Here is a 26,796-nt window from a genome sequence, read left to right as displayed (position 1 = left end):
CCCTCACACCTCATAAATAGGCATCTCCTTCTGACCACAGGCAAAACAGGCCCCTCCCCTTCCTGTTCTCCCTCCCATGTTGGACTTCTTTGGCTTTCTGGTTTCCTGCCTTCTGTGTGAAGCTTCTTGTCCCTGTCCCGGTAGGGGTACTCTCTTTTTAGGTATTCCCTTTGTCCACAGGCATAACACAGCTTTGACCAGGCCTACAGCCTCCTGGTACTTCCTTTCCTATCTCACTCCCTGTGGTCTCTATGTAAGCTCTTGCAGAAAGAAACTAATAAATACAGCTGCTGTTCAGCTAGCTGAGTCAGAGAGTTTTGCAGGTACCAATGGGCCTCCCACTGTCTCTGTTTGGGTCTGCAGGACTTGGCTCAGCAGGGTCTGGATCCATCCCTGCCATTTGTCAGTCCCTTTCTGCAGGGACGGTAACTCTGGAGTCCAGCCTGGGAGGTTATATGTGCCCTTGGCAAAAAAAGGCTTCCACATACTGCAGATCCATTGTCTCTTTCCTTTTTTTTTTTTTTTTTGGCTACGGCTTTCCGCACTCCCTTCATCAGAGGTGACTGTCTTATGCAGTGCACCACGATCTCTTATCCGCTCCCGTATCAGGGGTAACTGCATGACCACTTCCCCTACCACTTGTCACATGGTCCCAACACACCTCCCTTTGGCCAGGGAGTGACTGTAGTTCACTTCCTTGCAATCTCTTGCTGCTCACAGCTCCTCGCCTTTATACAGACCCCTCCTGTTCCTGCCCAGCTGAGCCCATTTCCCATCAATGGCCTACTCCTTGTGTCCTTCTTCAGGCACAGCCTGGGTAGTTAATTGGCCTGTCTCACCACTGCAACACCCTATGTCATTTCCCAGTGCCTGGAAGGAGCACCCAGGCCCACCCTCTACACTGGGTTCCAGCCCAGGGATCCTCTAAGAAGCAACAAAGGTCTGCACAGTCCTACTCCTTGCTGCTGTTCCCCTGGGCTTTTCCCCCACTTACCTGGCTTCCCTCTCCTAGGGCCTGTCTACTTGGCAAGTTACTGCAGGACAAGCTAGGTGAGAATCTACAGTGTACCACCCTGCCGCTCAGTAACGTCCCATATGAATTCTGCTTCAGCGCAGGGAAAGTTGCGGGACTTTAAGGTGCAGCAAGCTGGCGCGCTGTAGATTCAGACCCTGGCTTTCCCCACAGTAACTTGCAATGTAGACCGAATCTTTATCCATCAAGATGACAATACTCAACCTTAAGTTTGAAAGTTTTTTTTAATGAGTTCTGAAGCCAACGAAAGCAACACATTTTCTCCAAATGTTTTAATGTTAATTTTAATGCACAGATCCCTGATCATTCACTTACAAAATTAAGGTTTCAGAGTAGCAGCCGTGTTAGAATGTATCCACAAAAAGAACAGGAGGACTTGTGGCTCCTTAGAGACTAACAAATTTATTTGAGCATAAGCTTTTGTGGGCTACAGACCACTTCATCGGATGCATAGACTGGAACATACAGCAAAGAAGATATTTATACATACAGAGAACATGAAAAGGTGGAAGTAGCCATACCAACTGTAAGAGGCCAATCAATTGAGATGAGCTACCATCAGCAGGAGAAAAAAAACTTTTGAACTGATAATCGAGATGACCCATAGAAGGTGTGAGGACACTTAACATGGGGAAACAGATTCAATTAGTATAATGACCCAACCATTCCCAGTCTCTGTTCAAACCTAAGTTAATTGTATCTAATTTGCATATTAATTAAGGTATCATCATAGTAAAAGGCTTATAAAATGAACAATATGATCTGAACAGAAGTAAAGTTCTAGCTTATAAAAATCTCACGCAAAAAGCTTGAGTTGGTATTGTAGAAACAGCAGGATTGCTAGTTAGGTTGAAGTGGTTTTAAAAAAAAGAATTTGATTCTTGATTAAGTTTCAGCAGCAAATTCCCTAGTAAACTGCTAATTTTAGGGGGTGTACACAGAAGCCGACTGTTATATAAATTGTACGTAGGATTTCATCTTTAAACCTGAACATAGGTCAGCATAACATCACCCTCTATTTCAAGCCTGTCTATCTGCTGCAGGTTAGGAACTCGATGGTTGTATTCAAACTGGTGCTGTCCATTCACAGCCACCTTAAAGGAGTGAGCATCGCATAAAATCCAGATCTGCAAACCGAGGGAGGAAAAAAAGAGTGAAGAAATCCCATAAACAGACAATCAGAAACAAGTGTGAAAAAGAATAGCTATGGAGAAAAATATATAGAAGGCATAAAATATATGAATTTATCCCTCTTTTATAAAAATACATTTGTAAAGTTGTGCTTGTAAATCAGAGCAGTCATCAGTCTAGCGCTACGGGGCAGTGTGATCTGGTAGACTGAGCGTTGGACTGGAGTCAGGGACTCTGGAGTTCTGAAGCCAGCTCTCACTGGTTTACTGTGTGGCTGTGGGCAAGTCATTTAATCTCTGTGTTTAAGATTTCCCATCTATTATGTGGGGTTATCAATATTTTCTCACTACCCCACAGGGCTGACTGGGCTCCACAGCTCTGAAAATGTCAAACACTAAGTGTTACTATGGTGAGATTTACAATTCTAGTACAGACCAGCGCTCTCTCTGGGAAGCCTGCCTCCAGCAGGAATGTATATGGATGGTAAAGCCTTCATACAGCTAAATGGAGGGAAATTCTATTTGATGCTAGTCAGTCACTGGCTTATTCCCTGAAGCACAAGCACTGATAGTCCTTATACTGTTATCCTTACTATGAATACTGAACTAAACTTTCAAAAACAACAAGGAGTTCGGCAGCACCTTAAAGACTAACAGATTTAGTTGGGCATAAGCTTTCGTGGGTGCAGATAAGAAGTGAGGTTTTTTACCCACGAAAGCTTACGTCCAAATAAATCTGTTAGTCTTTAAAGTGCTCCCAGACTCCTTGTTGTTTCTGTGGATACAGACTAACACCGCTACCTCCTGATACTAAACTTTCAAGAGTGACTAGGGATTTTAGTACCTTTCTTTTTGGGCTGTCAGCTTGAGACACGTTGAAAAGACCTAATTTTCAGAGAGTGCTAAGCACTTGCCCTCTGAAAAATCAGGCCCCTTTAAAGGGCTCAAATTGGACAACCAAGAGTTAATAACCACTTAACAATTTAAGGTGCTACTTCTCTTCCTAAATGTGCCTAAGTGAATGTAAAGGCCTCAAAAGCCAAAAGCAAAATGTCCCTGTCAAGTAGCATAATGAGTGACTAGTTTAAAATAGTTTTGCTTACTGTGAAGCTCTGCCCACGATGGAGAGGCATGCCACTTGGCAAGCCACGTTCCTCTGGCCCCCAGGACTGGTGCAGCTGACTGTTGCGGACAATAGTCTTCTCAGAGAATCTTGGGTTTAGATGGAAGGCAATGTGTTCGCCCCATTTCAGATTGACATGGAATCTAAACCACACCGGAGACAAATCACGCGCATGAGACCCCCCTCAGTTTTAAACAAACAAACAAACAGACAAACATTCACTACAGTTTTAACTGGGGAACATAATATGATTAACTAGAAGGTGTGAAGTGTAAAGTGAGTATCAAGTGCAATAATACAGTACATGCATTTTAGCAACCTAAATAAAATATGCATCCTTTTATTTTGCAGCTGCAATTTGTGGCTGCTTCAAGTAGTTAATAGTTGGGGCAAGGTATAGAGCATTGAGTCACCTACTGTCTTAGTTTCCAAGATGGTGAGCAACTGCAGTTCCCCTTTACTTTACATGCAAGTTGTAAGCGGTGCACTCCTCTGAGAATCAGGTAATCAGTTACCTGAATGTGACTACGAGTCAGGCAGTTAAATGTCGCCATCTGCGCTTGCAATTCATTATTCTCACAATTAATTGCCGGTGTAAAGTAAAATGCTTGGCTGAGGCCCCCTTAAAAATTCTGACCAACAATTTTATTCATCATTATTGTATTCCTTATGTTTAAACTCAACAATGAGCTTGGCTTAATCAACAGGTTTGAAAGCTTTAGAAAAAATACATTTTTATACAAAGTACACTAGCACCTTCAAGTTGCACTGTCCTCTCCTGGTAATATGCCACTGTCATTTTCAGTATAAAATGCCTTGGCTGAAACAGCACGTTGCTAAGATTAATTAAGACAGTGCTCCAACAACTTCTAGTGAGATCTAAAAAAGCACGCTCTGTCTTGTAGGGAAGAACTGCTTTCCTGCCGTCTGCAGGGTGAAAATGTCACAGCTGTGTGTGCTGAATGAGTTAGCTGGCCAGGAGATTCCAAGAGCTCTCAGCATCTGTAGCCAGGCGTCTTGACAGACACCCCAACTCAGCAAGTTATTCAGACAGACAGACCCCTCCACTGACATTAAGCATCACCGAAATCTACGGTGCAGTGGGCAGCCCAGGTAAAATTTCTCATTGGGACTAAAATTTGCAAACCAAGAGCCAAATCTTACCCTCAGCGGTATGAAGTGGCTGAAACTGAAGTCAGTGGAAGGAATAGTGACCTCAGCTGACTCTCAATGAAGTCAATGCAAATACTCTCACGCAAGTCAATGGGAGTTGATCCCCAAAACTGTTAATTAAACGCCAACTGTACCGGCCTATTTGTAGTGGTGGTTATAGGCATACAGGCATGTCGTGCAGCAGCTGAGGGGGAAACATGTTGGGAGAAACACCAGGCAGTTATAAAGGAAAAATCTTAAGGATGCCAAGACACATCAACAGGAGCTGTGTTTGTGTGCAGAGGGATTGCAGAACTCAGCCCTAAGGCAGCTATTTAAAATATAATGATGACTGTACGCTGGGGGAAAACCCTTACTGACAAGTGCGTCTTCCTTGAACTTCAGAGACATCCGGGGCCGCCGGGGGAGAGGGGGGCAAGTGGCCCCCACAAGAATACAGTATTCTATAGTATTGCAACTTTTTTTTATGGATGGGGCCCCCGAAATTGCTTTGCCCAAGGCCCCCTCAATCCTCTGGGCAGCCCTGGAGACATCTACACCTGTTTGCAATGCAGCCACAGGGCTGTCTCTGCTACTTACTGGTCAGCATCAAGAGGAATGGTCCCTGTTAGTATGAGAGATCTTGATGGATAAAAACCTCCAAAAATCGAAGTGTGGTATGGCACAGGCTAGTGAAAGATACAGGAAAACAGGCTTAAAAAAATATCACTCAGAACATACTTGCTCCCTTTTATTTTCACCCACCAGTGGGCATCTCACAAATGCACATCAGTTAAAAACAAATTACAAAGGACGTCAGACAGATCCTTCAACAAAAGAGTCAGGATGTTTCAGATCCATTTAGAGGTTGATTCTATCGCCAGTAGGGAGCACGAGTAATCTTGCAATACATTAAGCATTGCCCTGCACTGTGGGGTAAGCAATACCAACTGTATCAAGCTTCTGACACTATGGGTATGTCTGTACTGCAGCTGGGAGAGCTTCCCAGCACGCGGAGACAAACAAGCTGTAGTTCTATTCGAGCTAGTGAGCTAAAAATAGCAGTGTGGCCGCGGCAGCATGCGAGGTTGCTGAGGAAGCTGAGTTCAAGCCTGCCCGACCCCCTGGATAGTACTGCTTGCGCTGCTGTGGTTACGCTGCTGTTATTAGCACATTAGCTCCAGCAGAGTTAGAGTGTATTTGTCCAACAGGGCTGGGAAGCAGGCAGGGTGTCATAGTATAATTCCTAAATCTGGACCTTAGCGTCCAAAATATGGGTACTAGCATGAATTCCCCTAAGTTTAATTACCAGCTTAGATCTAATAGGCTGCCACCAATCAGGGCTTAAGTAGAGTGCCTGATAGACTCTAGTGTCCCCAAATCCTTCCCTGGGGACCCCCAAGACCCAGATTCCTTGAGTCTCACAACAAAGGGAAATAAACCATTCTCTTCCCCCTCTTTACCTCCTCCCAGATCTTTCCCGCCCTGGGTACCCTAGGTACCCTAGGAAATCACCGTAATTCAAATCTTTGAATCACCACTTCCCCTCCCTTCTTCCCCGGAGAGAGAGAGACAGATAAACGCCGAGAGCAGGCTTTTCTTCCCTCCTCCCTTTCCTTTCTCCCACCAATTCCCTGGTGAGTACACAGACTCAAGTCCTTCGAGCCTTAACTAGGAGAAAAAAAATCAGACAGGTCTTAAAAGCAAAACTTTTAATAAAAAAAAGAAAGAAAAAAGTAAAAGGTTTATCTCTGCAATTTAGATGGTAAACAGTTACAGGGTCTTTCAACTTATAAACAATAGAAAGAAACTTTCTCCAGCAGAAACACAATTTAAGCAACTTCCAGCAAGTACACATATACAAATGGCAAAAAACAAATTAAAAGACTATGATCGCCTTTTCTTGCTTACAATTCTGAATACATAAAAGAGACTGTAGCAGGGAGATTGGCAGAAACCTGGTTGCACCTCTAGTCCCATCCAGGACCCAGAGAGAACAAAGCCAAACCCCAAACCCACAAACAAAGGCTTCCCTCCACGAGATTTGAAAGTATCTTGTCTCCTGATTGGTCCTCTGGTCAGGTGTTTGCAGGTCACTGTTTGTTAACCCTTTATAGGTGAAAGAAACATTAACCCTTAGCTATCTGTTTATGACACAGGGCTCCATCCTATTCAACAAATTCATAAAATGATCTGGAAAAAGGAGTAAACAGTGAGGTGGCAAAATTTGCAGATGATACCAAACTACTCAAGATAGTTAAATCCCAGGCAGACTGAGAAGAGCAACAAAAGGATCTCTTAAAACTGGGTGACTGGGCAACAAAATGGCAGATGAATTTCAATGTCGATAAATGTAAAGTAATGCACATTGGAAAACATAATCCCAACTAAATATATAAAATTACGGGGTCTAAATTAGCTGTTACCACTCAAGAAAGAGATCTTGGAGTCATTGTGGATAGTTCTCTGAAAACATCCACTCAGTGTGCAGCGGCAGTCAAAAAAGCAAACAGAATGTTCAGAATCATTAAGAAAGGGATAAATAATAAGATAGAAAATATCATATTGTCTCTATATAAATCCATGGTATGCCCATATCTTGAATTCTGCATGCAGATGTGGTCGCCCTACCTCAGAAAAGATCTATTGGAATTGGAAAAGGTTCAGAAAAGGACAACAAAAATGATTAGGGATGTGGAACGGTTGCCGTATGAGGAGAGATTAATAAGATTGGGACGTCTCAATTTGGAAAAGAGACGACTAAGGGGGGGATATGATAGGGGTCTATAAAATCATGACTGGTGTGGAGAAAGTAGATAAGGAAGTGTTATTTACTCCTTCTCATAACATAGGAAGTAAGGGTCACCAATGAAATTAATAGGCAGCAGGTTTTAAACAAACAAAATGGAGTATTTTTTCACACAGCGCACAGTCGGTCTGTGGAACTCCTTGCCAGAGGATGTTGTGAAGGCCGAGAAACAGGGTTCAAAAAAGAACTAGATAAATTCATGGAGGTCAGGTCCATCAATGGCTATTAGCCAGGATGGGCAGGGATGGTGTCCCTAGCCTCTGTTTACCAGAAGCTGAGAATTGTCAACAGAGGATGGATCACTTGGGTGATTACCGGTTCTGTTCATTCCCTCTGGGGCACCTGGCATTGGTCACTGTCAGTAGACAGGATACTGGGCTGGATGGACCTTTGGTCTGACCCAGTATGGCTGTTCTTATGAGCTATCAGAGTTGAAGCCTGCTCGACCCCCTGGGTACATACTGCTTGTGCTGCTGTAGCTACGCTGCTATTAACACACTGACTCAAGCAGACCTAGCATGTAGTTGTCCAACAGGGCTGGTAAGCAGTCTCCCAGGTGCAGTGTTGACATACCCTAAGGGCCAGATCCTCTGCTGGTGTAAATCAGCATAGTTTCATGTCAGTCAATAGAGCTACACTGATTTTCATCAGCTGAGACTCTTGGGCAGAAGAGAGGATGACTTTAGGAGCTGTGTAGCTGAAAAAGCCTGAGACTCACTCCTAATGAAATTATGCACCCCCTGCGTTATTGCTTTTCATCAGACAGTCACTTAGAGAAGGGCCCAAACCATAACATCACTCTGAACACCCATGAACTCTGGCAGAGTGTAGCCAGTCCTCCTTTCGCTGTAAAAACCAAACAAAAACCCCAGCTCCAAATAAGCCAGAATCCTGGCAACATTCGGATCTGGATATGAATGGTCCATCTTGGGCTCTACCCTCCATAGAACAGGTGCAGCAGGGAGTGCTTGTCCAAGCTTCCCTACATCACTAACATGCTCTAAGCTGAATCTGCAGGGAGCACCTGGGGCAGGTGGCAGCGGGATGAGAGAATAGATTGGTCTTCAGGGTCCAATCAGTCATTGGCTTCCCCTTCTCTAATGAGACCAATCTGCCCCAATTGTTGTGACCTGACTCCTGAGAACTAGACTGAGACCCACCAAACCACACCAAGGTCATTACTATTACTTTTAATGTTCATCTTTAGTTTTATTTAACTCAATCCGTCTCACCCCCACTGGAATGCCAGGTAGCAATCAAAGCAAGCGGGCTCACCAACACAGGTGTAGGGAACCTTTCCCATAAGAAAGCTCTTCTGGAGACTAATCTTTCCACTGTTGGATAACCTGGTGGCAGTTTTTCTTTCCCAATGTGACAATTCAGAGAAGTCACTCCCCCTGACAGTCTCTCAGCTCTCTGAAATCACATTCTCGGCCGGAATTCTTTCTCACCTGATCTTTCAGCACTTCAGATTTAAAAAGTACCCACCTCCCCAGTGACACCAACCACTTAGATAATGTTATAAAGACTTACATAAGTTTGCGGCTGGTATGGTCCAGGTGGGAAAGCAGGATTTGACTATAAACAGAAAGGAAAGGAGAAAAGATCTCACACATCTGAACAGGCAGCCGTGATAAGCAGGCAGTGTTAAAACAAAAGTGTGTTTACCAATTCCATAAGAGCCACACTTACAATTGTTAAAGGTAACCCACTCGTTCTTTTAACTATGCCTTACCTATCAGAGGGGTAGCTGTGTTAGTCTGGATCTGTAAAAGCAGCAAAGAATCCTGTGGCACCTTATAGACTAACAGACGTTCTGGAGCATGAGCTTTCATGTGAACACAGATGCATGTGACGAAGTGGATATTCACCCACGAAAGCTCATGCTCCAAAACGTCTGTTAGTCTATAAGGTGCCACAGAATTCTTTGCTGCTTATGTCTTACCTATGTGTATTAATTTTAAAAGTCTGTAAATCACACCAGGCATTTTAAAGTGGGAGAGGGAGGAGGTTCCAATGACAATTTTGAAAGGGGATAGAGCAAGCTCCCTTTTAGACATTTGGTTAACAAAAGCTTTCTATCTGTGCTGCCTAAAGTAGAGCCACCGAGAGAAAGTCTGTTCTTAGTGACACCCACGGAACCTGACGGACTTCTGAGAGCAGAGTTTTCAGAAGCGACACACAACAAAGAAAAGGGCCCAATACTTTTTGGATGGGATTCTCGAAAGCACTAAACACTGGCCTAATTCTACTCTTCTTGGCAGCAATGGAAGTTGAGGGTCCTCAGCACCTCACAGGCAGGGGCGGCTCTAGACATTTCGCTGCCCCAAGCACAGCAGCATGCCGCGGGGGGCGCTCTGCCGGTCGCGTGGCTCCAGTGGACCTCCTGCAGGCGTGCCTGCGGAGGGTCCGCCGGTCCTGTGGCTTCGGTGGACCTCCCGCAGGCATTGGACCAGCGGACCCTCCACAGGCATGCCGCCGAAGGTTGCCTGCCTGCCTGCCTGCCTGCCTGCCAGCCTCCCGGCGACCGGCAGAACGCCCCCCGTGGCATGCCAGCCCTAGCACGCACTTGGCGTGCTAGGACCTGGAGCCGCCCCTGTTCATAGGATTGGACCACAAGACAATCATTTCACATTAGTATCCCTCCAAAAGCACCAGTCTGGAGTCGAAATATCGCACGCACATGAATAAGAAGGGTATGAAAGTTGGCTGCTCTAGTTCTTCCTAAGCTTGCCTGAGCAGACCTGGGCCATGTTCTGCTCTCAGTTACATTGATGTACAGGAACTCCTCACTTAGGGTCGTCCCGGTAACGCTGTTCTGAGGTTAAGTTGCTGATCAGTTAGGGAAGATGCTCGTTTAAAGTTGTGCAATGCTCCCTTCTAATGTCATTTGGCAGCCGCCTGCTTTGTCCACTGCTTGCAGGAAGAGCAGCCCGTTGGAGCTAGCTGGTGGGGGCTTGGAACCAGGGTCGACCAGCAGCCCCCCTATCAGCTCCCCACTCCCCTAAGTTCCCTGTGCAGCAGCTGTCCCTCCCCCTACTGGCATGTGCTGCTCCTGCCCTCTGCCTTGGAGCTGCTCCCAGAGACTCCTGCCTGCTGTGGGGTGGGGGGAGGGCAGAAGAGGGGGGCTAATGTCAGGGTGTTTCTCCCTCCCCCCTGCTCCTGCACCCCATTTACCCTATCTTCCACAAAGCAGGGGGGACACACAACGGATGGAGGGAGCTTCTAGGCAGTAGCTGCTGGTCTCAGCAAGGTGATTTAATTAACAAGGCAGTGTACTTAAGCCTGGAGTCAGCTACTTAAAGAGGAAATGCGCATTTTTTCTCTCATACACAGGGTGTGTGTCTCTGTCTGCCTTCCCTCCTTTCCTGCTGCCTTGTAGAGTGTTGTGAGAGTTAACCCTTGAGGGCTCAGTCAATTGCTAGTTCATTTAGCAGTAAGGCATTCCCTAGGAAATATCCCACCCTCTGACTCCTCCACCTCAACCAAGCTTCATAATCATCATCCCTGTGTACCAGTATTAAGTTGTTTTTGTCTGCTGAAAAAAATTTCCCTGGAACCTAACCCCTTATTTATATTAATTCTTATGGGGAAATTGGATTCGCTTAACATCGTTGTGCTTAAAGTTTCATTTTTCAGGAACACAACTACAATGTTAAGTCAGGAGTTCCTGTAATAAAATCCAGACTAACTAATAAAATTGAATTATTTTCTACTTACACTGTGTAAAAAAGAACTCTATTTAGCCCATTGAGTCAAGCAGAAAAATTTCTCTTCAATTAATACAAATGGATTCAGCATCACTTGAACTCACACTATATGTTGATCCAGGAGCAAACTGTGTAGGTGGGAAAACTGCATTGGTTTGAAAAGCGAAAGACAATCTTGGTACTTAACAAATCAAAGATTAGGCACTAGAAGGCACTAGCAACACAGAAATCAAGTGAATCTTTGTAATGTACAAATTAACCCTGAAAAAGTCAAGAAGAAAGCCCAGACAGTGATATTTTTTTCTCTCCTTTGGCATACTGCCATTATTATCTTTGCATGTGCTGACAATATGTTTCTTTCTGATAAAATTATACAGAATCCTGTGGCTTCTGAACAATTCTTGCTTCAGATTTTTTTGTGGGGAGAAGAAATAAATATAGCTTGTCCGATCTGCTCTGTTTTCCAACTTTGGTTGATACAAGCCAACAAAAGGAACAAAGTGCAAAAAGAAAGTTAGATTAAACACTTACGATCCCAGCTGCTCTAGGACACCAAGCACCCGGGGGCTAAATGTTATGAAAAAGAAAAAATTAGTGCAAAAGGCTTGAATGGCAAAATCAGCTGACAGAAGCAATGTGCTCTAGTGATTCCAGCACCCATCTGGGAGTCAGGGGACCTGGGTACAAACTCTTCCACGAACTTGCTATGCAAGCTTGGACAAATGTCAAAGGGCCAGATTCTGCCACCCTGACTCACAGTGAGAAATAATTTATTCCATGAGTTCTGGGAACTGGGAATACACATGGAGTAAGGTACGGTGCTCCCCAGCATGAGTAAATATAGACCATCATCTTGCCCAAAATCAAGAAAGCAACCCTGTTTAGGAAGGGTGCTTAAGCATATGCTAACATCCCCTTGATGTGAAAGTTATGCACGTGCTTAAGAACTTTGTTGTATTGGGGCTTCTGTTTGTGATTCAATTTCCCCATGTTATAAACAAAGATAATACTTACAATTGCCTTCTCATCAGACCATATCTCACCTAATAATTCCCTGTCATTGCAAGGGCCTCGGGCACTGGTGACAGTTTTGTAAAGGGGCCACTTTGTGCACAAGAAACACACTCTGCTTACAGTACTGCAGGCTGGGAACTTGCTGCTTTACTCAACTATATACAGACGGGGGTGGGGAGGGGGCGGGTGGTGAAAAACACACACTAACTAAACAGGAAATGAAGGAAGGGTGGCACATGGCTCAAACCATAATACTCTGACCCAGTGGCTCTTAACCTTTCCAGACTACTGTATCTCTTTCAGGAGTCTGATTTGTCTTGTGTACCCCCAAGTTTCACCTCACTTAAAACCTATTTCCTTACAAAATCAGACATAAAATTACAAATGTGTCACAGCACACTATTACTGAAAAATTGCTGACTTTCTCATTTTTACCATATAATTATAGAATAAATCAATTGGAATATAAATATAGTACTTACATTTCAGTATACGGAGCAGGATAAACAAGTCATTGTCTGCATGAAATTTTTGTTTCTACTGACTTTGGCAGTGCTTTTTATGTAGCCTGTTGTAAAACTAGGCAAATATTTGATGAGTTGATGGACCTCCCGCAAGAGCTCTGCATACTCCCAGGGGTATACATACCCCTGGTTGAAAACCACTGCTCTGAGTAACCCAGTTAACCCCTTAATGACCACTTTACTACAGGCAGTTTGGTTTCTCCCATGACACACATTTTAGTTTCAGAGGACTATTATGTTATGGTCTAACTAAAGTCTTTGTATTTAATACAAAAGTCCTGGGTAAAAACTAATGGCCTGTGGTATTCAGAAGGTCAGCCTGGATGATCTGATGGTCCCTTCTGGCCTTAAAAATACACGAAACTATGAAGCCTTTTCTAACCCTCTGCTGGGGCATTGGTCTAGTACTGACTCAGAGAGAATCAGAATCAGCGACACTACTTGTTCTTTGTAGGCATTACAAGTTGCTTGTAGGTCTCCAATCGGAGCATGGAATCCAGTCCCCTGACTTTTCATATTTAATGGGTTTATAACACAAGGTGGTCTGGCAGTAGGCTCATTACTATTTCCCTGACAGGCTTGCCTCCAGTTCAGTAAATTCGGGAATACATCAGAGGATTTTTTTTAACCAGTAAAATATTGGGTTTAAGAACCCAGGGTCGAATCTTGCAAGGACCCCAATGATTCCTGAAAGGATCTGAACATCTTCATCCCACACAGACCTCAGAGCTCACTCAGTTCACTGGCATTTTTTCCACTGTTGGTTTAGCTTAGTTGCAAATTTCACTGATGGCAGCAAAATTGGAAGCACTAGCACAGACAAGCATTGGCTTTTTATCATCCTATCATCTTGGAGCATGACATGGCAATAAACAATACCTGCACTCTGGCCACTCTAGCGTTTTTCCCATTGTCAGTAAACACCAGTAAAGCTCCACCACTGGGAGCACTAGTGGGGACAAGGCCAGTTTGAGATATTCAGCAACTCACAGGATGTACTCAAATTCTCACTGGATCACGCCCCAAATCTCTGCAAATACTAGAGTCTCTCCAGTTCCCCTTGTAGTTCTGAAACACTGAAATACATGCAATCGGCACTTACAGCAGTAGTTTGGAAGCTGATCATTGTCACATCCACATCCCCAGACACACTAAGATGGTTCACTTTGGAAAGTGGAATCCGGTGCTTGTACTCCACGAAGGGATTACCATTTACAGCAACCTGCCATGTGTAAAAAGCAGAAGTTATTCTTTTGGAATAAAGGATAATGTCTCATGTCCATAAGAAAATGTAAGGTTTGGTTTTTTTGTAAATTACAAAACCTAAGAACAATAGAAATATTTCTATGAAGTTTTACAAAAATCTATTGTACAAAAATCAGTTCAAAATAAACCATCTCCCTCCAGCTTTTGCAACCAGAGCACTGCAGCACTGTGCTAGTGCCTGTGAACCCAAAAGTGAAATTCACTAGAAACTAACTAAGAACTCACGCGAAACTGACTAGTCTTTGAATTATCTAAATGGATTAAGGCCGCAAACCTGTAAACACATATGCGCATGCTTAACTTTACACATTTGAGCAGACTCACTGAAGTCAATGGAGCTTTTCACATGTGTAAAATTAAACATGGGCACAAGTGTTGCAGCATCAGGGCCTAAAATGCAAAAACAAGCAAGAGTTTTAGTCCATTCCCATTCAAATAAATGAAAAGACTCCCAGTAAAGATTCTCTATAAAAGGGAATTGTTTTAATAAAGATCTTTAGATGTCAGAATGTTCCTTGGTTCAGCAGAATAGCCATTTTATAATTAATTTGCAAGTAAAATACAGTATTCAAAAAATTACCTGGAATGAGTCACGTTTTACCAAAACCCGAATCTCAAAGGGGTGACCTTTAAAAAAAGGCATTTCATATTTCCTCTCCTCTCTTCCCCAATTCTGTCTTTCAAAAGTATTGCAAACCACACATCCACCCTCTTCAAATCGTGGGTTAAAATGCAAAGCAATATCAGCATGAGGACTTGGGCAGGATCCACACTGAAAGTCTATCTTGAAGCTGTGAAGGAAAAAAGTACAAAGAGGAACTAAACTGAGTATGGTTAAGAAATCCAGTGTGCTTTCACTTGTAGCCAAAATAGTCTTTATACAGGACTAGCCTCCGCTCTCTCTCAAAGATGTCTCTTTTGTCATTACAACATTTCTACACAGAAAGTCTAAAGCAACATAGTAATTTATGATCACAATCTAGTCTATTGTGAAAATAAACCTCATAGTGATCACACTTAGTAGGTAAGCCTGTGCTAACTGATTTTATCCTGCTGAAAACCAACTGAGGTTATGATCCTCCAAATGCTTACTTCTGGGCAGAGACTTTTTTTTACCATGACTGGTCCCACTGAAGTTATTGGAATTAAGCGTAATGTTTAGGACTATTCCCAGTAGTAAATATTTGTAGGATTGGTGCTCAGACGAACAACCTGAATATTTACAATGCATGTTTGAATGCTACTGAGCCCATTGAGATATTTCCAGTGTTTTAACTGACCTTCCTTCTGAGATAACTGCGTGACTGGCACATTATAAGATTGGAACTACTTATTGTTGTGATAGCACCTCTATCAAAGGTCCGTTTCCTATAGTATCGATTACAGTAAAGTCAGACCAGATCTTGCACGCTCTCAAAGCCATATCTGAATGACTCTGTCAACAAATTAGAACTGGATCAGTATTTCTGGGAATGGGGGAAACTTTCCCACAGATAAATTCCTCTGAGTCACTAGAGCAAACCGCCTAACTTCTTCCTCGTCATGCTCCAGGGAATGGAAACATTCCAAAGATTCTCAACAGTTGATTTGAGGCACAGAAGTGGAGCAGCCGTATCCCTACAAGCACACACCTGTCACATGTAGGAAGAACAGTTCCATGGATGATAACCATCAATCCGTCATGAAGACCGCAAGGAATAGGGCCAGTGAATGGGAGAGACTGGGGAATAGAAAGAAAGCAACACAGTGAACATTAGAGGGTACAATATTTAAATCACTTTTCCAATCCTGAATTGATGTTCATCTCCCATTCATCTGGCTGTGGTTTTAGACTCCTCTGCCTGACAAGTCACTACAATTCCAGCCCGATGAACTGAAGTCAGTATGCCGCAAAATTTCTCTCTGGGGACTGTTCCTAAAGAGCAAGACTTGCTGTGTAAAGGCACATCCCTCACAGCCCAGCTCCGTAAGATGAAACAGCCAAAGCTCAGTCGATCTTAGTGGTAACAGTCAGCATTCCTTCCTGCCAGGCAGTGTGGCCTGGTGGATAGAATAATGCATTGATTCAGGAGACCTGGGATCAACTCTCAGCTCTGCCCCCAGCCTGCTGGGTAACCACAGGCAAATTACTTCCCTTCCCTGTGCCTCAGTTTCTCCATCTGCAAATGTAACAAGAATGCCGTTCACAGCCTGGACAGTCGGCCTGGGGTGGTTCACGGTTGGGGTCTCCAGCTAGAGCCTGGCTGCCCACCAGGGTCCCGGCTCCGCACTCCCAGCCAGGCTGCTGCCTGGGTTCCCCCCTCCGATCCAGGCTGCGCCTGCCTGGCTCCTCACTCCTAGCTCTAAGCTCAGCTGCACCAGGCAGCTCCCATGCTACCAGCAAGGAACATGGAGCTGAGAACCCAGGGGCAGCCCTGCTCAGATTGGGGAGCCGAGAGCCCAGGGGCAGCCATGCTACCAGCGGGGAGCCCAGGGGTCAGCTGGGCCCCCGGTGGGAAGCTGCGCCCAGAGCTGACAGCCCAGGCTCTCAGCCCCTCTAAGTTAGTGGAAACACTCTTGGTGTGGTGCTACTCAGAAGCTTGAAACACAAAGAGAAGTTTCTTGAAGTAAAAAAACAAGCAAACAGCCCAACAACATTACCGAAGCAGACTATATCTATTCTGCATATGGAAGCATAAAAACAAGTTCATTCCAGTTTTCACAGCAGAGACAAACACTGACTTTGTGTTGTTAAAAAATATTGTGGTTTTTTTTTTAAATCTGAGCCCTCGTCTACTCTACAGGGTGAGGTCGAATTTAGCCACGCTAGGTCGATTTTATAATGAAGCAATCCCGTTCCGTCTACCTAAAGGGCTCTTAAAATCGACTTCTGTACTCCTCCCCGGTGAGGGGAGTAGCGCTGAAATTGATCTTGCTGGGTCAATTTTGGGGTAGTGTGGACCCAGCAATGTATTGGCCTCTGGGAACTATCCCAGAGTGCTCTATTGTGACCGCTCTGGTCAGCACTTTGAACTCTGATGCACTAGTCAGGTACACAGGAGAAGCCCTGGTAACTTTTCAATTTCATTTCCTGTTTGGGCAGTGTGGTGAACTCTGACTTTGTGGTTTTTAATCTGAGTTCCTGTTTCTCTCCTGCTTAGTTCTTTCATGTGTAACATTTTTTGGCAGAGGACTTGAGTGTAAGAATGTTACAATTTCCTATACCAATGGTAAAAGAATAATATGAAGAGATTATAGGTGCAAAACTTGCAAGCATTTATTTGTAAGGAAGCTAACAAGACAGATTTCCTCTTGTTTCGACAGATTTCTTTGCCGTGATCATTCATCACCCCAACCCTGGGAATAATGCTCCTGTCCATTTTGGGTCTCTGGGTTGTTGCGCAATGGTATCCATTTCCTGTCCCTCAAACGAGGGGTCTTGATCCTCCTCTGCCTCACACCTTGTGTGATTATTTGCACCTGTGCAAAGTGGGTGTACAAATATATTCCCAGCAGAGATTCTGATTTGACAGCATTTTGCACTCAGATGTAGATGAATGCACAAGGTGCAGGGCAGTGGAGAATCATATTTCCTAACAAGGACCTGGCTTTTTTCAAGAAGCTGTGGAATGTCTTAGTCCAAAAGTGAGAAACTCAGTCACTGGGACAAATTTGTCCCTGGTATTATTGGAGTTTATAGCAGCGATGCATAAGGCCCAATGTCTTCTCCAAGGAATTCCTGTGACCCCATCCCATTTCACTGCCTTATTAACCCTGGTGACTTATTACTTTCTCTACCAGACCCGGGACACTTGGGGCCACATTTCCCAGTGTATTTAGGTGCCTAAAGATACAGATGGGGCCTAATGGATTTTCAAAAACGTTTATGAGTTTGGTGCCTGGAGAGACAAGTGGCCGAGGTGATATCCCTTACTGGATGAACGTCTAAGCTTTCGAGCTACACAGAGCTCTCGGTCTGGGAAAGGTCCTCGGAGTGTCACAGCTAAATACAGCGGTGAACAGAGTTTAGCACAGTGGCTCTCAACCTTTCCAGCCCTCAGTACCCCTTTTTAGAGTCTGATGTATCTTGTGTATCCCCAAGTCTCACCGCACTTAAAAACTTACAAAATCAGACATAAAAAATGCAAACGTGTCACAGCACAGTAGTCCTGAAAAACTGATGACTTTCTCATTGTTACCATATCATTATAAAATAAATCAATTGGAATATAAACGTACTTACATTTCAGTGTCTAGCATATGGAGCAGTAGAAACAAATCATTGTCTATTAAATTTTAGTTTGTACTGACTTTGACAGTGCTTTTTATGTAGTCAGTTGCAAAACCAGGCAAATATCTAGATGAGTTGATGGACCCCCCCGGAAGATCTCCGAGTACCCCCAGGGGTACACGTATCCCTGGTTGGGAACCACTGGTTTAGCGTAAGTCGTTAGCACATATTCTAAGCGACCATTCACGGTGCCCAGTTGCTTTTGAAAATCCCACTAGGTGCCCCTCTGTGGCGCTTGGCCCCTGCACACCTTTGGAAATCTGGTCCTTGGTCACTTTCAGCAGGTGACTCAGCCTGCGCCCAGAAAGGGGCTTAGGAGGAGCAACTTGGGGATAACAGAGAAACCCAAGAAACATTTCAGCTGCCACAAAATGGAGGTGGGAGGAGGAGACAAGAAATAACTCTTCCTGATTTCTCCCCGATCTCTCTCCTGCCCCCCCCCAATACACCAGCCAAGCCCAGGGATCCCTCTCCCTGTACCCCCACCCGCCCCAGACAAGCCCAGAGGTCCCTCTCCCTGTACCCCCCCACCCCAGCCAAGCCCAGGGGTCCCTGTCCCCCCCCGCCACACCCAACCCTGGGGTCCCTGTGCCCCCCCACCACACCCAACCCAAGGGGTCCCTCTCCCTGTGCCCCCTGTCCTAGCCAAGCCCAGGAATCTCTCTCCCTGTACCCCCTGCACCCCAGCCAAGCCCAGGGGTCCCTCTCCCTGTGCCCCCCACCCCAGCCAAGCCCAGGGGTCCCTCTCCCCGTGCCCCCCACCCCAGTCAATCCCAGGGGTCCCTCTCCCCGTGCCCCCCACCCCAGCCAATCCCAGGGGTCCCTCTCCCTGTAACCCCTGTGCCCCAGCCAAGCCCAGGGATCCCTCTCCCTGTACCCCCCCCGCCCCACCCAACCCCAGGGGTCCCTCTCCCTGTAACCCCTGTGCCCCAGCCGAGCCCAGGGGTCCCTCTCCCTATACCCCCCTGCCCCACCCAACCCCAGGGATCCCTCTCCCTGTACCCCCCCGCCCCACCCAACCCCAGGGGTCCCTCTCCCTGTGCCCCCCACCCCAGCCAAGCCCAGGGATCCCTCTCCCTGTACCTCCCCCCTACTCCTGTCCCCGTCCCCTCGAGAGAGACTTACTGGCTTGAAATAGTCCGCCAGCTGCCCGCTGTGAGCCATGGGGGCGACGGGGGCAGACGCGAACCCGGACGGACGGAGCCTTTATCCCCTGCGCTAGCGGGGCTGGGAGCGAAACCGAAAGGGAGCGCGGCGGAGCCCGGGGAAGGGGAAGCGGAGGCGGGGGGGGGAAGGGGCACAGGCAAGGGAAGGGGCTGTACAGGCGGGGGGGAAGGGGCACAGGCAGGGGAAGGGGCTGTACAGGCGGGGGGGAAGGGGCACAGGCAGGGGAAGGGGCTGTACAGGCGGGGGGGGAAGGGGCACAGGCAGGGGAAGGGGCTGTACGGGGGGGGGAAGGGGCACAGGCAGGGAAGGGGCTGTACGGGGGGGGAAGGGGCACAGGCAGGGGAAGGGGCTGTACAGGCGGGGGGGAAGGGGCACAGGCAGGGGAAGGGGCTGTACAGGCGGGCGGGACAGGGGCACAGGCAGGGGAAGGGGCTGTACAGGCTGGGGGGAAGGGGCACAGGCAGGGGAAGGGGCTGTACAGGCGGGCGGGACAGGGGCACAGGCAGGGGAAGGGGCTGTACGGGGGGGAAAGGGGCACAGGCAGGGGAAGGGGCTGTACAGGCGGGGGGGAAGGGGCACAGGCAGGGGAAGGGGCTGTACAGGCGGGGGGGGAAGGGGCACAGGCAGGGGAAGGGGCTGTACAGGCGGGGGGGAAGGGGAACAGGCAGGGGAAGGGGCTGTACAGGCGGGGGGGAAGGGGAACAGGCAGGGGAAGGGGCTGTACAGGCGGGGGGGGAAGGGGAACAGGCAGGGGAAGGGGCTGTACAGGCGGGGGGGAAGGGGAACAGGCAGGGGAAGGGGCTGTACAGGCGGGGGGGAAGGAGAACAGGCAGGGGAAGGGGCTGTACAGGCCGGGGGGAAGGGGCACAGGCAGGGGAAGGGGGCACAGGCAGGGGAAGGGGCTGTACAGGCGGGGGGGAAAGGAGCACAGGCAGGGGAAGGGGGTTGTTCAGGCTGGGGGGAGAGGGCGTAGGTGGGGGAGAGGGGCACAGGCAGGAGGGGGATGTGAAGGCGGGGAGGGAGGTTGTGTAGGTTGTGGGGAGAAGGGAGCAGGCAGGGGAAGGGGGTTGTACAGGCTGGGGGGGAAAGGGGCACAGGCAGGAGGGGGATGTGCAGGCGGGGGAGGAGGGGCTCAGGCAGGGAGGGGGGTTATGTGGAGAGAGGGGAGCAGGCAGGGGAAGGGGGTTGTACAGGCTGGGAGGGAGTGCACCAGTGCAGCCTGGTACGGGGGTCTGAGGAGCACATGCAGGTGGATGATCACAGGCAGGGGAGAAGGGGCACAGGGATGGAGAAATGGGAGCTAGTAGTTGCTGACAAAGTGGTGTGGGGCAGGCCATGGGATTGGGGTTAATATGATTAGGACATGTACCATAAATAGTACCAGCACAGGAAATGGGCACAAGATGGGACCGACACTCACAGCATTGGGCCATGTCAGAAGAGTGGAGAGAAACAATGGCAAATCGTTTGCTTTACAAAGGGCACGAGGAGGGAGAAATACTCTCCAAAACACAGCGTGCTGGGTGGAGGACTCTGTGTCCGTGCTGGCCATTGCTCACGCACGATAGGTTGAACGGTGGTGCCAGTTGAGCAGTCCACGTGGACATGAAGGGTTAAATGTCCAGCTGCTGTATTTGAATCCGGAGGTTGCTTCCGTTCTGGGAATTGAGTAAGAAGATTGGGGAAGGAAAGTCTGGGATGCATCAGACTAGAGGATTGTGCGATAGGGTTGGTAGACTCTCCAAACATAAGCCTGCCAACCTGAGCTTCAGCTGTGTCCACACTGCAAAATCAGTGGCCTGGGACTCAGACCCCTATCCCTGGGCAAGTCTGCAGGCCTGAAAGGTTTCTGGTGTAAGTCAGAATACTTTGTGTGTGGACAGTAGGTGAGTTTGGGCTTAAACCTGAGTCTGAGCCAAGGTTTACTATGCAGTGCAGACGTACCCACAGAGGTTTGGCCTGTATGGGTGTCTACACTGCAGCTGGGCGTGAGCTTCCAGCCTGGGTATACAGACTTGCAGTAGTGGGGCTCCGGCTAGAACACTTAAAATACCAATATGGGCTCTTGTTGCCCATGTGGGTAGGGCCAGAAGCAATGTGGAAATAGTAGGTGGGAGAGTCCTGTGTCACTTAACTGGGTCTTAGGCCTGGTCTGCACTTAAAACTTATAGCTGTCAGTAAGGGTAATGATTTTTTGTGAACATAGCTATGGTGGTATAAGCCCTAGCGTGCCTGCACACCCCAAGTGACATAGAACAACCTAACCCCTAGTATAGCCAGTGCTACGTTGAGGGGAGGGCTTCTCCCATCAATACTACCGCCTCTCCTGTCAGCATATATAGTGTCTTCAGTAAGCGCTACAGCACTGTGGCAGCGTTGTAAGTGTAAACAAGCCCTTAGAAGCTGAAGCACTAATTTGTGTAAGGTTTTTTTTTTTTAAGTCTCAGTGCAAACATTGCTCCCCGCACTAGATCTAGTGTCGACGTATTTGCACATTCTTAGCATTGCACGTGCTGGTGGTGTATTTGTGTTGAAGATTAGTCTGCTTACACAGAGCACAATGTTGACATTCAAAAAGAACTTCACAATCTCTCCTGTTTATTAAATGCTCCCAGGCTGAGCTTTACAAGATATCTTTATGTGATATAAAAGCACATCCTAGTTATTGTTCTAAAATGTAGGTACTGATGTATGTACAGACAGTAATGTCCTGAAATTGCTGTATTTTAACAAAAAAAATCACATCCTCTTGTTTCTGTGCAGTGTATAAACAAAACACAATATTAAATAAGACAGGTTTGGAACAGAGGCTGAAGATGCCCTTTGAGGTTTATATATATATGGTTCCCAACCAATGGGAGCTGCAGAGCTAGCGCTCAGGGGAGGGGCAGTGGACAGAGCCGCCAGCCACACCTCTCCCTAGGAGCAGCCAGGAGAGGTTGTTGCTTGTGGGCAGCCGCCTGAGATGAGCACCCCTGGATCTGGCACCCCGAACCTCCTCCCATACCCCAACCTGTTGCCATGGCAAGTCACTGAAACCGATGCATTTCTCCAAAAATTTCAGTTTTGATGTACTGGCATTTTCAATTTAAAAAAACAAACCCAAAATATTTTGTCAAAAAATGCCCAACCAGCTCTAATCCCAGTAACATTAAGCAAAAAGTTGGGTTGAAACCAAACACCTGGGAAGGTTTGAAAATCAGAAGGGATGTGGGGAGTAGCTAGTGAAGGAAACAGAATGAGGACAATGTATCTTCCTAAACCGAGACTCTGTGTTCATTTCTAGTGTATCCATCTCCAGGTGCCAGCAACTGAGCAGAGGTCACACAAACTAAGTTTCAGCAGAGGCAGATGCAGGGTCCAGCACCAATGATGGTCATATGACTGCCCTAAAAGGGGTAACTAAGTAAGTCCAAGTCCTAAGAAAGCAGTATTTCCAAACACCCAATAAGTTTCCAGGATGATCTAGTGTTCATTGAATACTGGAACGTTCCATTTTTAATAGCTTGGTAACTTGGGGGTCAAGCTTTTAGTTACACTTGTGTAAAATGTGCTGTTAATTACATCAATGTCAGAGGATTTACACCAGTGCAATTGAAGAGAACAGCAGGTACCCGTGAGTATTCTGGAGGCATTTGGATTTGGATCTCAAAACACACCATTGTTCAGATACAGCCTGTTTGGTCCAATTGTGCAGTAGGGAGGCTGGGGAAATTGTGGCTGAACATAACCTCAAGCAGTCCAGCATCCCTCTTCTGCTGGAATAGATGAGATCACTGGGAAGGTTATCAGCTGAGAATCGGCATGGCAGCATTGATTGCAATGTAGCTGTGCTAGCCACCTAGCCCATGATATGGAGACCAACATTTCCAGTTCCTGATTGGATTCCGTTTAGCCTCACCTTTTTCCACTTCAAAGTTAGTTGTTTGCCTTCCTCTTTTCATGACAGGAGTATCCCAGACCACAGGGCATTTCTCCCGGAGGGGAGGTGATAAGGAACAGGAGCATGCAAAGAGTTTGCCCAATATGCTTTCAATTGCCAATAAATCGGCCCACTCCTGAGGGCATCACGTAACTGTTCAGGGTTAAAAGCTTAGCATAGCTCCAGTGACTTCAGGAGAGCAACTCTGACACCTCACTGCAGATTTCGCCTCCAAGTCATTACCCCTCTGCCAATCTGTCTTCCAGGCTACCCCCCTTGTCACATTCAATCCCTATTTTTTTTAAAAACACTTTTGCTTTCTGACTCATGAAAAGTGAGATGGCAGGAGGAGGATATGAAATTAAGTGAATAAACCTATCACGCTGCTATGTTGCTGCTGAACAGCCATGTGAGTTACAGGAAGGGTGGCTGGCAGAAAGGAGAAAGCACAAGGATGACAGTATTTTTTTTTTTATGTTTACAACACCAGAAGTGCTGCATGTAATGGTTAGTATGTTTGCTGTAATGTAAGGGAGACTGGTCTAGAGGATTGGGAGACAGGTGTTATTTCCAACTTGACGACGCACTTCGTGTGTGTCATTGGGCAAGTCACTTCACCCTATTCTCTCCCTTCTCTATTTTGTCTATTTAGAGTTTGAGCATTCTACGAGGAGCACGGTCTCTTACTATGGGTTTGTACAGCATCTGGCATAAGGAATTCCTGGGTCCTCTAGGCACTCCTGTCATAAAATGTATTTGTAAAATACTCAGATCTTTCAGCACCAAAAGTGTAAAATATTCAGTGAGTTTGCAAATCTGCTTATATCGTAAATCAACCCTAAGTCTAACCAAAAAATACCCACACAATTCCATGACTTTTGTTTTATCCAGAGCAGAGATTTATTCACAGAAAATAATCCTAAATATCCAGAATGTCATTAGCTTAGAGTGCAATTTTTTTTTTGCCAGTTGCATAAACTAATACAGAACCCTTTGTTAATACTAACAATTTTAATTAAATTAATAGCAATTCTGGAAGACAAACTCAGTTGATAGAAAATATAAAAAAAATTTACTGTACAAAGTTTACATCACATTTGAAAAGAAAATATGTCAATTTTCACCATATTACAGACTCCATTTACATACACTACGAAGTCGTGGCTATGGTAGCAGTATTGTACAGCAAGCTTCACATTTACATGGCTAAAACGATACAGGCTTCCCGTGCTAGTCACTCCCTTACATAACATCACCACAAGAAGAAATAGTACAAACGATCATAAAACAATGCAGCATAAAGACCCAGTTCAGTTAGCAACACGTGTTAAGGAATAAATGGGCCTGATTCTTTTCACACCATTGACATCAATTGAGTTACCTCCCATTTTCACCAGCAATCAGACCCAAAGACACCATTCACAGCTCAAGCTTTTGTAAATTCTTCTTTAAAACAAGAAAACAATTTTAGATCCAAGATATTAGTTAAAATAACTGCAGGATTCTAATAACTTAACTCACATCAGGCCAGGTCTTCAGCTAGCGTAAATCAGTGTTGCTCCACTGATCTCACCACATGCCTGCTGAAGATCTGGACCACCAAGCAGTCCTCAACATAGTATATGCACAGTAAAAAGTGCTGCTCGATGTGGGTCAGGGTATCAGAATCTGTCGGGATATAAAGAGCCCTGTATTGGGACTAGTGCGCCATTCCCACTGAAATGTGTCTGGGAGTTCTACTTAAAAGGGGATGGGCAACATAGCCCTGTGTTTCTGATAAGGTTTCTAAAATGTGCAAGTAACTTTTGGGTAGTGGATCTCAAACTGTGCTAGACAGTTCCAGCTGATAATTTTATTAAAGGACAGTTAAGAATGCATCATTTTCCCATTACTTTTGCACGTTGCCACAAGAAGGCTAGCTGCTAAGAATGGGAGGGAGAATGGTTAACACAAATATGAGAAGTCAGTGGTCTGTGCTGTGGGGAACAGGAGGGGAAGAGCATTCAAGACCATCATCTTACCAAGATGTGCCTCAAAGGTTTGGAACCCCCTATAGGGTCCCGTTTTACCCACACAACTTGCTAATTGCTACGAGTACATCAAGGCTGTTGCCAGTGCCACATATTCAAACCAGAGTCATGTTTTTCAGTCACATGAAGGACTAATAATTCAGAACACAAAGACTAAAAGTATACAATGGAACAACTTTGAATCACAAGATCTTTACTTAGCCAAAAACACTTTCTGAAGCTAATGGAGGTTTTGTCTAAAAGGTCTAAACATCTGTTTTTATTTCATGTAATTTAGAGACGCACTGAAGTCTAATTTCCCCCTTCATTTAGGCACATATTGTGCCATCAATATTTAAGCAAAATCTTCTAAGGAAACTGAATCCTGCTTATTACTGATGGCACAATGCGGTCTTCAGTTTTGGAGATGACAGCAAATATTAGTATTTTTTCATCCACAAAACCATATGGTGTAAATAGCTTGCTACAAATACAGTTACACTCAAGGAGTTTTATTCATTTAATTAAATAAAGCTATGGTCGGATGAGTAACTACCACACAAACCAGTTTTACATTCGACACATACATTATAAGCATTTGAACACAATATTTGCAAGAGACTGAGCATGTGTTGACTTAGCATCTACTTGTTATTGCATTGTCTGGAACATGGAAGTTAGGAACCATTTATGCCATCTTGTTTGCTCTGTGAAAAAAAATCAGGGGCCATATGTGGCCTCTAGAAGCATGGCTGTCATTTTGCGTGTCCTAGAGAAAGAAACTAGCTGCGACCTCCACCCCCAATTTGAAAACATGAACTCTAACATTTCAAAGCACTTCCATACCCCATTTTGTCTGCATACTGTAATGTGCATAGGGTCGGGTAGGGGAAATGTCTGAAATGGAACTGCCACAAGTATTTGTTTAAGTGTCTAATCCTAGCCCCCCTGAAGTCACTAGCAAACCCCTAGTCCTTCAATGGGATTAGTATCTTTTCCCCAAGGGATTGTATTTCCCTTAAGTGCCAACACCCCAGGCAGTTTCATAGCAGAAGTCATGTACCAGTACCAGTAGCTATTACCCAGCTTGCCGCTGCTGGAATGTGCATGTGAGATCACACCTGCTATACATGTAATGGGATGGGGCGCCTGATGGGACAAAGCCATTGTATCTGCATATATCTGCTACACCCTCCAGCAAAACAAGACCTTTATTTTAGCTAAAGCATTTGCCCACTTGCTTAGTGTTACCTGGGAGCACAGGTATTTTATTTATATACCTATAATGCACAGTGCCAGTCTCTTTTCTTACACTTCTCATTCTTTCAACTGGTGCATCTCTACCTCCTAGAGTTCCTCTGCTCCCACTGCCCCTTTCTGAAAGACTGGGCACCCCTTCATTATTTTTAGCAACAAAATATTTAAATCTAACACGGTATCTGATGCCCAAGGCAAATGATGAAGCATCTTACCACATTAACTCAGAAAAGCGGTCTGCGGTAATAATGCTAGACAGATTTTAAAAGGTCAGAGTACAATCGAAAAGGAAATTACTGATATTAAAAATTAAGGTTCAGAGCCTTCAAACCAATGTGCTGTTTGCAGACCCTTGCACTCCACTCATGGCTTCGGGGGGGCTCCCCATATCCTGAAGGGTCCAGACTGAC

The 26,796-nt window shown here is 45.9% G+C and overlaps 1 protein-coding gene across 1 annotated transcript; it reads right to left on the bottom strand.

Annotated features, from left to right (window-relative positions):
- Positions 1-1,680: 1,680 nt before the first annotated feature.
- Positions 1,681-19,282, bottom strand: LGALS9 (galectin 9). The gene is made up of 9 exons (XM_030536910.1): positions 19,157-19,282; positions 15,393-15,481; positions 14,342-14,552; positions 13,598-13,717; positions 11,489-11,524; positions 8,781-8,825; positions 5,039-5,127; positions 3,267-3,429; positions 1,681-2,160 (listed from the first exon to the last, which is right to left on the bottom strand). The coding sequence occupies exons 1-9, from the start codon at positions 19,193-19,195 to the stop codon at positions 2,014-2,016; spliced, it is 939 nt and encodes a 312-aa protein (XP_030392770.1). The 5' UTR covers positions 19,196-19,282; the 3' UTR covers positions 1,681-2,013.
- Positions 19,283-26,796: the final 7,514 nt, after the last annotated feature.

Source organism: Gopherus evgoodei, chromosome 17 (assembly GCF_007399415.2).
Source record: "Gopherus evgoodei ecotype Sinaloan lineage chromosome 17, rGopEvg1_v1.p, whole genome shotgun sequence".
In the NCBI taxonomy this organism is placed as follows: Eukaryota; Metazoa; Chordata; order Testudines; family Testudinidae; genus Gopherus; species Gopherus evgoodei.
Note: the sequence above shows the minus strand (reverse complement) of the source record. Positions and strands in the feature narration are given on the sequence as shown.

Bases quoted from the DNA above. Each gene is read 5' to 3' on its own strand.
- LGALS9 (XM_030536910.1), bottom strand. From the start codon at position 19,195: ATGGCTCACAGCGGGCAGCTGGCGGACTATTTCAAGCCA. The intron at 13,718-14,341 runs GTAATTTTTTGA...TACACATGGCAG, and splicing joins TAAAACGTGACTCATTCCAG to GTTGCTGTAAATGGTAATCC. The intron at 8,826-11,488 runs GTAAGTGTTTAA...TTCTGTTTATAG, and splicing joins GTCCTAGAGCAGCTGGGATC to TCAAATCCTGCTTTCCCACC.